Here is a 15,984-nt window from a genome sequence, read left to right as displayed (position 1 = left end):
TCGAAAATGTAAAGAGAAAATGAAAATATGTGAAGAATCATATTGTAATTGTCTGCGTGTTCAAAATAAGCTTAACCAACCAACATCTTCTTATTTTATAACTTTTACCAGTGGATGTTTCCGTGATAAAAGTTGAAAAAATAACTAACATGACAAGGCAGTCTTTTGAAAGGAATAACTCCTGAAGATCGGCTCCCTTCTAAGAGTTATAAATCCCATCTCTAGTGCAGTGTTTTTCAACCACTGTGCCGCGGCACACTAGTGTACCGTGAGATATTGTTTGGTGTGCCGTGGGAGATTATGTAATTTCACCTAATCGGGTTAAGAATATTTTTTGCAAACCAGTAATTATAATCCAATGTGCTGTTGTTGAGTGTCTGTGCTGTCTAAAGCTCGGGAGAGTAACTGTGTAATACTCTTCCATATCAGTAGGTGGCAGCAGGTAGCTAATTGATTTGTGGATGTTAGGAACGACAATGGTTTGCAGGTAAAAAGGTATCTAACGCTTAAACCAAAAATAAACAAAAGGCAAGTGCCGATAAGAAAAGGCATTGAAGCTTAGGGAAGGCTATGCAAAACGAAGCTAAAACTGAACTGGCTGCAAAGTAAACAAAAACAGAATGCTGGACGACAGCAAAGACTTACAGCGTGTGGAGCAGACGGCGTCCACAAAGTACATCCGTACATGACAATCAACACCAAAATAGGAGCGCAAGACAAGAACTAAAACACTACACACAGGAAAGCAGCAAAAAACTCAAAATAAGTCACACATGTGACATGTCACATGTGACAGGTCGTGACAGTACACCTACTTTGAGACAAGAGCTATAGTGATGCATGGTTGGTTATGGTTTGAATTCATATCCAACAATTGCCAGATTGATTGATTGAAATTTGTATTAGTAGATTGCAAAGGAAGATAATACATTATATGAAACAGTACAGTTTCCACAGTACAGTACATATTCTGTACAATTGACCACTAAATGGTAACACCCAAATAAGTTTTTCAACTTGTTTAAGTCGGGGTCCACGTTAATCAATTCATGGTGAGAATGACTTTTTACTGTCAATATCGGCTGCAGAGAATTATTTTTTGAATGTTTTTTGCTGGTGGTGTGCCTCGGGATTTTTTCAATGAAAAAAATGTGCCTTGGCTCAGAAAAGGTTGAAAAAGACTACTCTGGTGCCAAAGGCTCTCTTCACGACCCGTGTTGTCGTCCCGCCCGCGACCAGAGGGTGGTGCTGTCGCAGCACCATCCCGTGTGGGTGTCTCCGTAACGTCCTCGCTCCAGTCCACGGCCGTGACGTATTTCCTGGGGCTTGTGTGGACCTCTCCAGCGGCACACCAGAGGGCTATCATGACTATTTATAACCAGCAATTCTCCCTTATCAAATGTTCGCTGGGTTTTCCGTGCTGTCGTCGGTTCTAGCAGCGCTCGGTGTGAGACTACAACAAGCCGGGTGGAGCAGAATGTAAAACGTAAGCTTGGTAAGTTGAGCTCGTCGTAAGTTTGCTGTTAGCTCCCATACACACATTCCTATTTGTTTTGCTTACATTCCTGCTGGGTCTATCGGCTTTGGTTCTAATGGCGAGGGGACAGCGATCCATAGCGGGACGTGGTGGTCTTATCGATCCGAGGGGCTGTCAGTGAAGGGGGATCTCACACACGCCGAGGTGACGTCGACTGTGTCCGGTTTGATTGGGTGATGACCCGCGGCTTCCCTGATCCGCCACGGTCACAATTGCTCGGTCGGAATGTGTAATATGTTAGTAAGTTTCAGCACAGAAAGGAAATGGCGTGCATTTGATAAAGTAACAGAAAAACGTAAGTAAAACGCACGTCAAGTTTATCACCACCGTACACGTTCTGGACGTTGTGGCGTAAATAACATTTTACGTTAAGCTTCTTCTTTTCTTTGTATTACAATTCACAGCTTTGACACATTCCATTCTAAACTAACATACTTAGTTGCGCTACCAGTGTCTTCAAGACAATATTTTGGTACCGGTAATATTTCGATACTTTTCAGAATAAAGAAAAAAAACCAAATTTTTTTATCTTCATTTTAACAATTTTTTTAACTACACATATGGTGCTTATTTAACTCAAATAACAATTTTAGAAAGATTAGAATAAACATTAAAGGCATTAAACATTTTAGGTTTTTCTTGTTGTACTTAAAATAACAGTTTACAATCCATTCTTAGTTACACTACCAGTGTCTTCAAGATAATATTTCCATACTTTTCAGAATAAAGAAAAAAAAATCTGTTTTTGTATTCATTTAAAACTAATTTTTAATGATACATATGATGCTTATTTTACTCAAATAACACTTAAACAAACATTAAAGGCATTAAACACTTTAGGCTGTTAAAAGAACACTTTACAATTGTATATATGACAATGTGAGTGTGAATGTTGTCTGTCTATCTGTGTTGGCCCTGTGATGAGGTGGCGACTTGTCCAGGGTGTAACCCGCCTTCCGCCCGAATGCAGCTGAGATAGGCTCCAGCACCCCCCGCGACCCCGAATGGGACAAGCAGTAGAAAATGGATGGATGGACATATAGCCTGCCATTATCTAGGATTAGGTTAGAATAGAATAGAAAGCTTTGCTGCCATTTTATTAAATGCTTTATGATTTATTGTTGCCACTCCTGGTCTGTGCTTTAAGAAAAACACAATCATTGCTATTGTAGCAAAATTATTTGCAAACGTGTATCTCAACCAGTGCATGTGCAATTCAATTTGCGTGTGTGTGTACTAGTTTGTGTGTCTGTATATCAATCCGAGTGTGTGTATTCAGAGCCGCGTACGTGCGTTTTATATTCGCGTACGTGTGTTTTAAGTTGTCTTTCTGTCTGTCCCTAATCAGAAAGAACCCTCGATAGGCTGTCTACTTAGACATGACCTTTGCGACACTTCTGCCGTGTAATATTCGAGCGTGCACATCCAGATTTGTGAGCGTGTAATAAAACCTGTGCGCACATTCAGAAGTGCATGCAATCTGTCCGTGCGTATCTATGATCTGCGAGAAGCAGGAACCCTCTATACAATTTTTTTTTACAAGTTGTATTACACTCTAACAAATCTGGATGTGCTCGCTCAAATCTTACACGGCAGAAATGTTGCAAAAGTCACGTGTAACTAGACACCCTATCGAGGTTTCTTTCTGATTAGGGACAGATAGACAACTTAAAACATCTAAAACACACATACGCGGATCTAAAACACATGGACGCGGATCTTAATACACACTCGGATTGATATACAGACACACAAATTAGTACACACACGGGAATTGGATTACATGCACAGAGATTGAGATACACGTTTGCAAATAATTTTGCTACAATAATACTTCCATATCAAGCCAAGCAGACGAAACGGCTCACTAAATGATATCATTGATTATGCAAATGAGCCCAACAACTTGTTGAACTGGAACCATGTGAGAATGACTGCTGTAAAGTGAGTCATAATAGACAAACATCCAGAAAAATATGCATCATGTCTGTTTAGATGATTGCCTGAAGAGCAGTGCGGCCCGCTGCCGGGTTTTGTTGGCCTGTGGCATATTCTAACAATGGTCATGGTTTTATTTGTTTAGACATGCTTAACAAGTTAAACACTTTATATCTTTTTTGGGAGTGTAAGGATTTGTTTTAACGATTTGATTCGATTCAGAATTTGTGGTTACCGATACTATTAGGGATGATGATGTTTTTTTTTTGGAACGATACGATTCAGTAAGTTAAAATTGATTCAGAAAATTTTCAGCCAAATACTTAACCAATTTGACTGTGAACTCAATAGGGGATACTGGACACTGCAGGTGAAATTTCTTATATTCCTGTTATTTCTTGTAGAGGAATTACCGTAGATTACAGTGGTTAAAATCACCCAAGATTATTACATGCCTATCATGATCATATCATGTATTTCCTTCAGTGTAGCCTCCTTTGCAAAGGGGGGATTTTACACAACACTAACAAAAATACATTGCAGTTCCCGGGGTAGATAAAATGGCCTTAACTTCAAAGTCAGATATTCCACATTTTCAGAGCAAGAGTTTAAAATTGTCTTACTGTCAGTGCATAATGCTTGTTTACGGAGGGCGGCCGTTCCTCCTCCCCGAGTCTTGGAGCTGAAGTTGAAGTCCATCCATCGTATTTCCCAGATACTGAACATTTGCAAGTAGGATAACTGGAAGACTTAGCTTTTTTTGCTAACCATGTGCCGGAGTCTATGGTCAGCTCAACCTTGTCTACCGTGCTTTGGTTTCGGCTTATCGTCTTTTTCCCCGTCTGCAGCGGTCTGAGCGTCTGGTTAGCATAGTGTGCTAGCTCCGAGAAGGACTCCAGCATAGCTGGGTCAAAAAAGTCAGAAATTGCTGCGCTTTCTCAGCTTTATTAAGGTTGTCCGATCATACACATTTTTTTTCACAGTATGTCCTTCGAGCTCTGCACAAAAAGGTGACTAAAATAAGTAAAAGTTGACTCTGAGACCTCCATGCCGTGGCCCTCTGGGTATCGCCATTTGGATGTTTTTGCGTAATGATTACAATCTTTAATTCTCTAAAACGTGCTAAAAACAACTTTATATAAAGTCTGCTGTTTTTAAAGTAAATGTTTTATTTTATAGTATTGATAAAATCTTTTAATTACTTTTTAAATCGATGTTAGATTGATTTATATCTTTTGGAAGGCCAACTAGCCGAGCACAGATATATTTTCTTGGATTTTAGGAAGATATATATTGATCAATCATTACACCCCTAATATTTTCACTTTTACAAAAATCAAAACTGAAAGAGAGGAGGAAAAAGAAAAGGTTATTCAAGCCATACAACATATATGGCTTGAATAAGATAAATTAATTGATTGATTTAGATTAGAAAAAAAGTTCTGATTTATGTTCTGCTGCTTCGATTAATCGTTTTGTGAGATTACATGATACAATTAATACAACTGCATGGAGTGCCTGGAACTCTAAATACCCGGACATAGTTTCCGCACAATCACTGCAATAGAGCACACTTTATTTTTATTTATTTTTTGTATTTTTATTTTTTTTAAATCAATGTACATGTTAAAAGTGCATATTCAATGTTGATGATGTGCATTTATTAGAAAAAGAATAAAGGTTAAGCAGAGAAATCGTTTATTTTCCCCAAAATACACAATACACATTGTGGCTATAAAATGTGTTTTATCCAATTACTAGATTAATCAAACTAATCAAAATATTACTCAATTACTAAAACAATTAGTTTAGTTACACTTTTTTATTCTTTGTGCTGAATACAACGTTTCGTTGTACTTGTGCAATGACAATAAAGACCTAGTCATTAAAGGCCTACTGAAATTATTATTTTTTATTTAAACGGGGATAGCAGATCCATTCTATGTGTCATACTTGATCATTTTGCGATATTGCCATATTTTTGCTGAAAGGATTTAGTATAGAACAACGACGATAAAGTTCGCAACTTTTGGTCGCTGATAAAAAAAAGCCTTGCCTATACCGGAAGTAGCGTAACGTCACAGGAGGTACGATTCCTCACAATTCCCGTTGTTTACAATGGAGCGAGAGAGATTCGGACCGAGAAAGCGACGATTACCCCATTAATTTGAGCGAGGATGAAATATTCGTGGATGAGGAACGTTAGAGTGAATAACTAGAGAAGCAGTGCAGGGTGTATCTTTTTTTCACTCTGACCGTAACTTGGGTACAAGGTCACATTGGATTCCACACACTCTCCTTTTTCTATTGTGGATCACGGATTTGTATTTTAAACTTTTAAACTTAAACTTTACTATATCCTCTTGAAAATGAGAGTCGAGAACGCGAAATGGACATTCACAGTGACTTTTATCTCCACGACAATACATCAGCGAAGCTCTTTAGCTACTGAGCTAACGTGATAGCATCTGGCTCCAATGCAGATAGAAACAAAATAAATAAATCCCTGACTGGAAGGATAGACAGAAGATCAACAATACTATTAAACCATGGACATATAACTACACGGTTACTAATTCTCAGCCTGGCAAAGCTTAACAATGCTGTTGCTAACAACTCTGAAGCAGGTGAGCACGGGTGTTGATGAGCAGATGAGGGCTGGCTGGTGTAGGTGGAGCGCTAATGTTTTTATCATAGCTCTGTGAGGTCCCGTTACTAAGTTAGCTTCAATGGCAGCATTTTTAAGCTTCGCCAAGCTGGAAAGCATTAACCGTGTATTTACATGTCCCTGGTTTAATAGTATTGTTGATCTTCTGTCTATCCTTCCAGTCAGGGATTTATTTATTTTGTTTCTATATGCAGTTAAGCACGATGCTATCACGTTAGCTCCGTAGCTAAGTTAGCTTCAATGGCGTCGTTAGCAACAGCATTTTTAAGCTTCGCCAGGCTGGAAAGCATTAACCGTGCATTTACATGTCCCTGGTTTAATAGTATTGTTGATCTTCTGTCTATCCTTCCAGTCAGGGATTTATTTATTTTGTTTCTATATGCAGTTAAGCACGATGCTATCACGTTAGCTCCGTAGCTAAAGTGTTTTGTCGATGTATTGTCGTGGAGATAAAAGTCACTGTTAATGTCCATTTCGCATTCTCGACTCTCCTTTTCAAGAGGATATAGTATCCGAGGTGGTTTAAAATACAAATCCGTGATCCACAATAGAAAAAGGAGAGAGTGTGGAATCCAATGAGCCAGCTTGTACCTAAGTTACGGTCAGAGCGAAAAAAGATATGTCTTGCACTGCATTCTAGTCCTTCGCTCTAACATTCCTCATCCACGAATCTTTCATCCTCGCTCAAATTAATGGGGTAATCGTCGCTTTCTCGGTCCGAATCTCTCTCGCTGCTGGTGTAAACAATAGGAAAATATGAGCAGTCCTTCCTCCGGTGTCGTCACGCTACTTCCGGTAAGGGCAAGGCTTTTTTTTATCAGAGACCAAAAGTTGCAAACTTAATCGTCGATGTTCTCTACTAAATCCTTTCAGCAAAAATATGGCAATATCGCGAAATGATCAAGTATGACACATAGAATGGATCTGCTATCCCCGTTTAAATAAATAAAAAATCATTTCAGTAGGCCTTTAAGAGGACATGTTTAAACATCAGCAGCAACATAAAAATAATTGACCTTTAACAATGGTATTTTCATAGGTAAACATTATTGTAGGACATACACACAAATAATTTAGCCTGGAACACCGACCTACCAACTCCTTTATGATGCTGTGTGACAGGCTGTGCTCTGAAAATTACCTTTAAAAAGTAATGAACATTTATTAAACATGTAATTCAACTACTAACTGTATTACTTTTTGATATGTGTAATCGATTAGAAGAAAAATGAATTAATGTGTCACTTAAAAAATAAACTTCAAATATCTGACATATGCAGTTAATTTTTTAAAAGCGGTGCCTGTTGCTTAGTGACGTGACTTCAGTGAGCCACTCAGTAGTCTTGCGTATGAGCTGCTAAGTTAACAGCGACAGTTTGTCAGCTCTTACTACAGCTCTTTTGAATCTTTCACTGGTTGTCAGCTCTGACGACAGCTCTTTTGAATCTTTCACTGGTTTGTGTTACCTCTGCTTAATAAATAGATGGAATGTGCTTCCATGGCTGTATGCTCTTGTCAACAAAAAGGGTTCTCAGTGGCCTTGTGGTTAGAGTGTCCGCCCTGATATCGGTAGGTCGTGAGTTCAAACCCCGGCCGAGTCATACCAAAGACTATAAAAATGGGACCCATTGCCTCCCTGCTTGGCACTCAGCATCAAGGGTTGGAATTGGGGGTTAAATCACCAAAATAATTCCCGGGCGCAGCCACCGCTGCTGCTCACTGTTCCCCTCACCTCCCAGGGGCTGAACAAGGGGTTGGGTCAAATGCAGAGGTTAATTTCACCACACCTAGTGTGTGTGTGACAATCATTGGTACTTTACTTTACTTATTATTTGAATGGCAAGTTTGTCACTTCTATCATTGATTTGTTGTTCAATATTCCCTCCGACCCTTGTAGTTACAAGCGCACAGTGCAGTTTGTGTCAAGTGATGATGAAAAAAACGTTTTCTTTTACTGACCAGATCCTTCAACTAAAATCTAGTTTCATCCATTGAGTGTGTGAGCGAGCAGGAGCAGATCCGCTCCCTTCTCTGCACGGCACAGCGCGAGTGATAAATCATTTGGTTATGGTTTACATTTTTAAAAAAAATGCTAAACAGATGGGTGAAAAATGTACTCTAGTTTTATCAAATTTGGATGGATTTAATTTAGGAGCAAAATGCGATAAAAGTGTTTAGATCCCTTTTCGCACATGTGCAACAGTTTTTTTTTTTTAAAGCCCCATGGTCTATTTTTAGGCGCATTTGTGAGTAAATTTGTCACACCGTACAGCACTGCCTCTTCAACATTTGCCCATAGGCTTTGCTGGTGTATCTAATGATGTGGCCAATGAGAGGAGAAGGAGGAGGCTGTCTAGAGATTATAATGATGGATGGTTCATATGTTGTTTGACCTGATGACTCACTATGTGGTGGCCTAATGATACATAATCTAGATTGGTAATAGCCTGAATAAATTGATTTCTTTGGAGAATTATGTTAGAAGTCAATGCTATGTCATGGATCTAGTGCTCCTAAAATAGCTTATTTTACTAAAGCTTGTTCAGCAGGAACCATGGCGATGTATGGTGTGTGATGACTCGTTACATTTCAGGTCAGGAAATAATTTACACCACCATCTCAAATTTTGCATTGTACAGCACTTAAGTCTGTAGACTTTAGGTCTAATAATACTAGGGGTGTCTTGATGATGTCAGTGATAATCATGTCGAATACATTCTCTTATCTGACACAAAAACACTGGATTGAAAAGGTCTCAGATGGTACTTTCTCACACACCTCATTTTCCATAACACTTATCCTCATTCGTTAGGGTGTCCAAAAAAAATAAATTTACAGGTTTACCGCGTTACTTATTTGTAATGATTCCTAATCCATTAAATGTTTTTTAAAATGTTTTTATTTTTTTCAATCTGTCCTGTCCAGCCACTCAGGGAAATCATATTGTTGATGTAAATGCCCATATTTCCCGTACAGATTTACTTTATAAAAGAGAAGTGTTGGATTCTTCTCTTGTTGCCTTATTTGTTTTCGACTTTACTAAATGTTTGGGAAGCATTTTATTAAACAAAACTAAATTTATTTTAAGTAATATAGAAATTGATCAAAGCTGTTTATCTATTTCATAGAGGAATGTAGTTAATTTTAGAACTGGCATCCAAAATATTAAAAAACGATAGATTATGAATCGAGAATAGTTTTGAATCGCGGATCGATTCTGAATCAAATCAAATCAAATCAAATCGTTTGGTGCCCAAAGATTCACAGCCCTAATCATTAGGGTCATGCGTAAGCTGGAGCCTATCCAACTTACCTATTGGGGCGGCATGGCGTGGTGGGCAGAGCGACCATGCCAGAAACTTGAGAGTTCCAGGTTTGCTCCCCCCCTCCTGCCATCCAAATCACTGCCGTTGTGTCCTTGGGCAGGACACTTCACCCTTGCCCCCAGTGCCGCTCACACTGGTGAATGAATGATGGGTGGTGGTCGGAGGGGCCGTAGACGCAAACTGGCAGCCACGCTTCCGTCGGTCTACCCTAGGAACGCTGTGGCTACAAATTAATGATGATGAGTTCTCGCTTCTCTGTGAGCGCTTTGAGTATCTAATAGAAAGCCGCTGTATACATTTAATCCACTATTATTATTATTATTATTATTATTATTATTATTATTATTATTATTCTCCCAGCTGAATTCGGATGAGAGGCGGGGTATACCCTAGAAAGGATAGGTACCTTTTCACATTTGAATCGATACGATACCAATTTTCAGGTACTTGGGAATCGATACCACTACTCAACGGTTCCGTTTTCTGTTACTATTGTGTGTGTGTGGTGAAATACGTTAATAGTTGTTACTTGTTTAAAAAAAATAAATATTTTTTTGGTTCAACAGTTGTTATCTTGTCTTACACTTCTGTGTCTCATTTGCAAGTACTATACTGTCCTGTTTAATATAGAGACTTCACATATAATTGCAATTCCAAGACGTTAGGTGGCAGTAATGCATAAACTACAATTTTTTGCTGTAACTAGGAAGTAGTCTTTGCCATTAAGCTATACGTGCCAAATTTTTCGTGCCCTACAAAGTCTTTATACTGTAAATATTGCACTTATTACACACCAGCTGTTTGATTGTAACATACATCTTAGTTGTAGTTTTCAATGCCAAATTTGGAGGTGTTAAAATTGCCATGTACAATCTTGGAATGCACATTTTTTAGCATGTCTATGTAAATTACCATTGAGCTAGCATATTTTAAAATATGGAGCTTAACTGCATTTTGACCATCTTCTTCTTTCATTGTTGGTTGGCATGGAAAATATCCGACTGGTGTTTTCTGAACAAATAGTGTATTCAAGCATGTGAAATGACCGCAAAAACGTGGAAATCTGCAATTTTAAATATAAATTTTTGTGTCAAAATATCACTTATGCAAAATTTTTTATGAAATATCAATAAAAATACGATTTTAACATTTGTTGAATGCTAGCCTTGGCCACAGTTACTCGCTGTTACTGTTGCCTAAACGGTGCACTGAGTTGTAGCACGGGGAGTCGATCTCAGGAACATCGAAACAAGCTCACTAGTCAGCGAACCATCTAGCTAGCTTACTTGCTGTTGCCTCCGTTTGCTCTCCGAGCCACAATGTTGACGGCTGTTTATTGAACGCTTTTAGTTCCTTTTAGTTCCTAACCAGTTGTAGTTGTAGAGTATTTATTAGTAGCCAGAAAGAAGGTATATGTTTGACGTGACGAATTGTTCGCTGTTTACAAAAGTATATCAATCAAGGGGGCGCGGCTACAGGATCAAGTTACCAAATGGGAGACGTTTTCTGAGTTCTTTGCATGCATGTAATAGAATTTTACATTACATTTTCAATGATGATAATAATATTAGTAAGTTATCTATCAAAAAACCTAAAACTTCTGTGGTACATTACATGGGACATGTAAGTGTAAAAAAGACAGCCAAAACAGGTTGGTAGTTGAGAATACATATAAAGGTAAAACTAGTGTAGAAATGCACCCAGTTGCAGGAAAAGTCTTGTTTTCAAAACTTTATTTTGGGGTTTGCGTGGAAGCACTTGGTACTGTTTGAATTTTTTCTCTTTTTTCCTCTCAATTTTTATTCCTCAAGGGGTGCTCACATCCCTGTGTGTTAAACATACCTACCTGGCCAATAAAACTGATTCTGATTTTAAACCTGAAACGCTTGAGCCGGTGCCGAGTTTGCAACTGGACGTGACGTCAAGTTATACGAAGGTGTTGAAATATGGCTTCCGTCAATACCTATAAAAGTACTTAATTAGTCACACATCCCTACACATTATACTGGTTGCCCATACAATGATTTAGTGTTTAGTTAAGGTACAGAATGTACTTGTTTTTTTTGTTTTTTTACCTCTTTTCAAATTTAAATATTCAACCAATGATGCAATTTCAAATGTTTTGATGTTTTGCAAAGAGGTTAGCAATATCCTAGTTAAATGCGACTAATTATGATTTTCAGCATTTCCTCGAGTTGACTGTCTGACATGTGGTATCATTTACTGTGCTCCCGCTCCAGACCACTCGCAATATGACGGTGGTCCCATGTCTCTCTTGAATAGCAAAACAGTTCCTGCACACACACTGCCTCAATAAGTGTGTGTGCGTGTGTGTGTGTGTGCGCGCGCGCGCGCAATTTGTGTGTGTGTGTGTGTGTGTTTTTAACCCTGCAACTGAGTGGTTGAGCTTGTAGGTGAGGTCACAGACATCTGTATTTAAAGTCAGTGCATACTAACCTCGAGCAGAGGTTTGGAAACGTGTTTACTTGCTGCATCAGAGAACAAAGTTGAGTAAGTCATGCCACATATTTTTCTCTTGTTTTCTTACTTTTAAGTTCTATTGTGTTGTTTTTTAACATGATTTATGGTCTTGAAAAACAATTCAATTTTTTTAGCAGGACTTTGTGTATTAATTAAAAAAAATAGAATGTTGCTCTTACATTAGTTTGCTTCTGTTTTTTTTGGTTTAACTGCTTTAGTTATATAAATTGTTGGCAGAATTGTGTGTACATATATAAATTATAATATAATTGTTCAAATGTTGTTTGGTTTAGTTGTGTTTTGCCAATCCTTGACAAATACACCAATGTAGATTTTTGTCTGTTTGGCTGGATTGAGCCCAAAGTCCTTGACCTTTAGCTTGGGTTATTGATTGCTCTCCTGAATTTCACAATGCTGTTACCGGTACTCAGAATACACTATACTTTAATTGAACCCAGACTTGCCTTTAACACATATGAGCTCTCATTAACAAGCCTACCCCAAAACACATTTCAATCATTTCTCCACTTGGATTTTTACCACAGGTCCAATTGGCTCAGTTGTGCTTCTTTATTCAGACATTTTACTACACGATCAACCTGTCCAAACTCACCACCGTCAGTGGGTGAAATTAGTTATTTTTTTAATGGCTTTTGTGAAACTTCTTAAAGGCAGTCTGTGACAGTATAAACACATGAGCAGATATGATTGTCTTACTGTTTCAAGGGCAAGAAAAGCCTGAAAAACATTCCTTTTAGTGAGACAATAACACCTTTTCCTTTAATTTAACACCCCATTTTGTTTTACAATTGAACACTCCTCAAATAATTATAATCATACATATGGAATGGTTCAATACTTTAATAAAATTAAATGTTACACAATGTGCAAATAGACAATTTAACCTTTTGTTAAAAACAACCCTCACTTTAACTTTAATTATTCATTATTGCACATTTAGGTCATATTCATGAACAAAAGTTTCAGCTCCTTTTCAACTGGCAACAATATCAAACTGAGCAGGCCCAGAAACTAAATCCAAGAACGCTGATGTTAGCAGGAAGTACTTCCACATATCCATAAATAAATAGTTGTCCAGACAATTTTATGTGTCAAAAACTGTGCAAGTCATGAGACACGTTTCATATCATATGTAATGATTTCACAATAAAAGCCTGTCCCAAAATATATTGGGCAAGTTCTGAGCGTCATAGCTGAATGGCTCTATTTGACAAAAGATGAGTGGAACAAGGTAAACATGTTTGACTACATAAAAGAGGAAGCAGTTCAGAATATTGCATCACCGTTTGTCACACAATACACTTCAAAGCTAGCATGTTTCCTCGGAAAAAAAAATTGTGCTCACATGCCTGTGTGCGTGACTGGCACTGCTTCTTCAGACTGATAGCTTAGCATTCAGAAAGTTGTCAAGTTTTTCGATTAAGTTTTACCATTTTAAGTGCAAAACAGTTTATTGTAGTATTTAGGTCGATTCATTTCCATCTATCCATCCATTTTCAACCGCTTGTACCTCTCGAGGTCGCGAAGGGCTGGAGTCTATCCCAGCTGCATTCGGGCTAAAGGCGGGATACACCCTGGACAAGTCGCCACCTCATCTCAGGGCCAACACAGATAGACAACATTTACACACTAGGGGCAATTTAGTGTTGATAATCAACCTATCTCCAGGTGCATGTCTTTGGAGGTGGGAACCCACACAGTCACAGAGAGAACATGCAAACTCCATGCAGAAAGACCCCGAGCCCGGGAATCAAGCCCAGGATTAATTTGATTAGAACAAAGCTTTGGTAATTCTGTTGCTTTGATTAATCGTTTAATTCATAAAACAGCAAAACACATGGAGTACCTGGAACTTTTAAATCTGCGGTCATAGTTTTCCTCACAGTATTTTAATCAATTGCGCATAGCATTGGTGTTTGGGTGCCGTGATCTGGGGCGAACAACAGAGTTTTAATCTTTTTTTTAAATTATTGCACACATATTAAATGTTGTTGATGTGCATTTATTAGAATAAAAGAATGAAGGTTATGGCAAGCAGAAACATTTTTATTTAAATTATTTTTTTTAAAATACGAATTTTGGTTATGAAGTGTGTTTTATCCGTTTACTCGATTAATTGAATAAACTAAATGATACATTTCACAAATACTTAAGTATTTGATAGTTGCAGCCCAAGTAGTATTTCTGTTTTAAAGCTCCAACTCTCCTGTGTTCTTTCAAGGAGGTTTAAATGCCTGCAGGGATTCTCTCCACAACATTGGCTCTAATCTTGGCTTGACTGTTCTCAATTTCCTTCAAACTCTCAAAAATCCAGCTGGGCCCTCAGAATGCATGCTTAAAGATGTGGTTGCTGATCTGTCTTGTAGCAGTAGTACTTAACAGTATTGCCAGTTGGATGTTCAAAATTGGAAAAGTTATCCACGTAATAAACTTAGAAAAAAAACAATGAAACTCCTGTTGTTTATTTGGCCTCCTGCATTTTGCCATAGACACCTTTCTGAAGAAGCCTTTCTATAGTGTGATTGCTGTCAGCTATGCAAACATATACTTATCATTCTCGTTTCTTCTTTAGGTAAGCTGTGACTTTCCCCTTCCTTGTCTCTCCATGCACCTGCAAGTACCGTGGGTGGCTCTGGCCTGGCAGAGAGGTGCTATGCTCCGAGACTCTGCTGCTTCTGGAGACCCCATGGCTGTTGGACCTCCATCTCCCTCTGCGAGGAGGCGTAGGCTCACGCTGGTAGAGTTTGTATTATGGGGTCTGCTAATCTTGCTGGTTTCTGGGCTGGAACCAGTGCTGAGTCAGAAAGTCTTCACCAACACATGGGCTGTCCATATACCTGGAGGTCAGGAGGAAGCAGAAAGAATTGCCAGTAAACACGGCTTTATAAACCATGGACATGTAAGTCAACATTTTTTCTGAATTCTTTGGAATTTGCTGGTTGGCATGTGTACTAAATTCATGAAATGTATCAAATGAATTATAATTTTGGGTGTAGTTGGTTATATTCAAACTTCAGTTTTACACGGTAAGAAACCCGAAATAACCGACACTGCAGTTTTACATCCATTAAAAGCTATTGGGGTGGTGTGGCTAGGTTGGTATCGCGGCCGTGCCTGCAACTTGAGGGTTCCAAGTTCGATTTACGCTTCCACCATCCTAGTCCATCCTGAAATCAGTCAAAAAATAACTACCTTTTGACCTTTTGAACCCTAACAAACAAAAGTCCATAGATGACTTTATAGACACATTGTATAGCCTGAGTTTATAACCTAAAATCACAAGTCCAAGCAGAATCTAAGGACACAGTGCCGCACTTATTGATAATATTTTTACTCATAATTTTGTTAACACCACAAGAGGTCTGCTAATATCCGACATCAGTGATCATCTGTCTATTTTCACAATCGATGACGGAAACTACAAGAAGGGGAACATTGATGACAAAGACATTTCAAAGAATATCAACAGAACAAAGTATGGCATCTTTCAAGAATGACCTGAGAGATCAAAGTTGGGACAATGTATACAGTGAAAATTATGTAGATGATGCATATGGAATTTAAAAAAAAAAAACTTTCACGATGCTTTATGACAAACACTGTCCATTGAAACAACTTAGTAAGAAGCAAAAGAAAAACGATCAACCATGGATAACAAAAGGACTGAAAAATGCTTGCAACAAGAATAATACATTATATAGAACATTTATAATACCAATATCTACATAGACAGAAAACAAGTACAATACGTATAAGAACAAGCTAACTAGTATACTACGAACACATAGGAAATAATACTACAGTCAATTATTAGACCGAAACAAAAACAATATGAGAGCAACATGGGGCATTCTAAATAGCATTATTAAAAATGGTGCTAAGAAGGATTACCCTAAATACTTCTCAGACGGAAATGTAAAAAATTTAAATAGGAACGAAGTTGTTAGGATCCGCTGCTCGGATCACAGTTTGTTTACTTTTTAGTGTCACGTGTGTTTTCAGCACCTTGTGTT

The 15,984-nt window shown here is 38.2% G+C and overlaps 1 protein-coding gene across 2 annotated transcripts in view; it reads left to right on the top strand.

The window, feature by feature from the left end:
* The first annotated feature begins 1,306 nt into the window (after positions 1 to 1,306).
* Positions 1,307 to 15,984, top strand: part of furina (furin (paired basic amino acid cleaving enzyme) a) — a 221,868-nt gene continuing 207,190 nt past the window's right edge. The window contains exons 1-2 of one of the 2 annotated variants that reach the window (XM_062027377.1): positions 1,307 to 1,495; positions 14,544 to 14,870. In XM_062027377.1, coding sequence (XP_061883361.1) covers positions 14,577 to 14,870 — 294 coding nt within the window. In that variant the 5' untranslated portion in view covers positions 1,307 to 1,495; positions 14,544 to 14,576. Of the gene's footprint in view, positions 1,496 to 11,862; positions 11,981 to 14,543; positions 14,871 to 15,984 lie in introns of those variants that run through there. The other variant, XM_062027385.1, reaches the window with a different exon arrangement.

The sequence above is a fragment of the Entelurus aequoreus genome, linkage group LG02, assembly GCF_033978785.1.
Source record: "Entelurus aequoreus isolate RoL-2023_Sb linkage group LG02, RoL_Eaeq_v1.1, whole genome shotgun sequence".
NCBI classification, from domain to species: domain Eukaryota; kingdom Metazoa; phylum Chordata; class Actinopteri; order Syngnathiformes; family Syngnathidae; genus Entelurus; species Entelurus aequoreus.
Note: the sequence above shows the minus strand (reverse complement) of the source record. Positions and strands in the feature narration are given on the sequence as shown.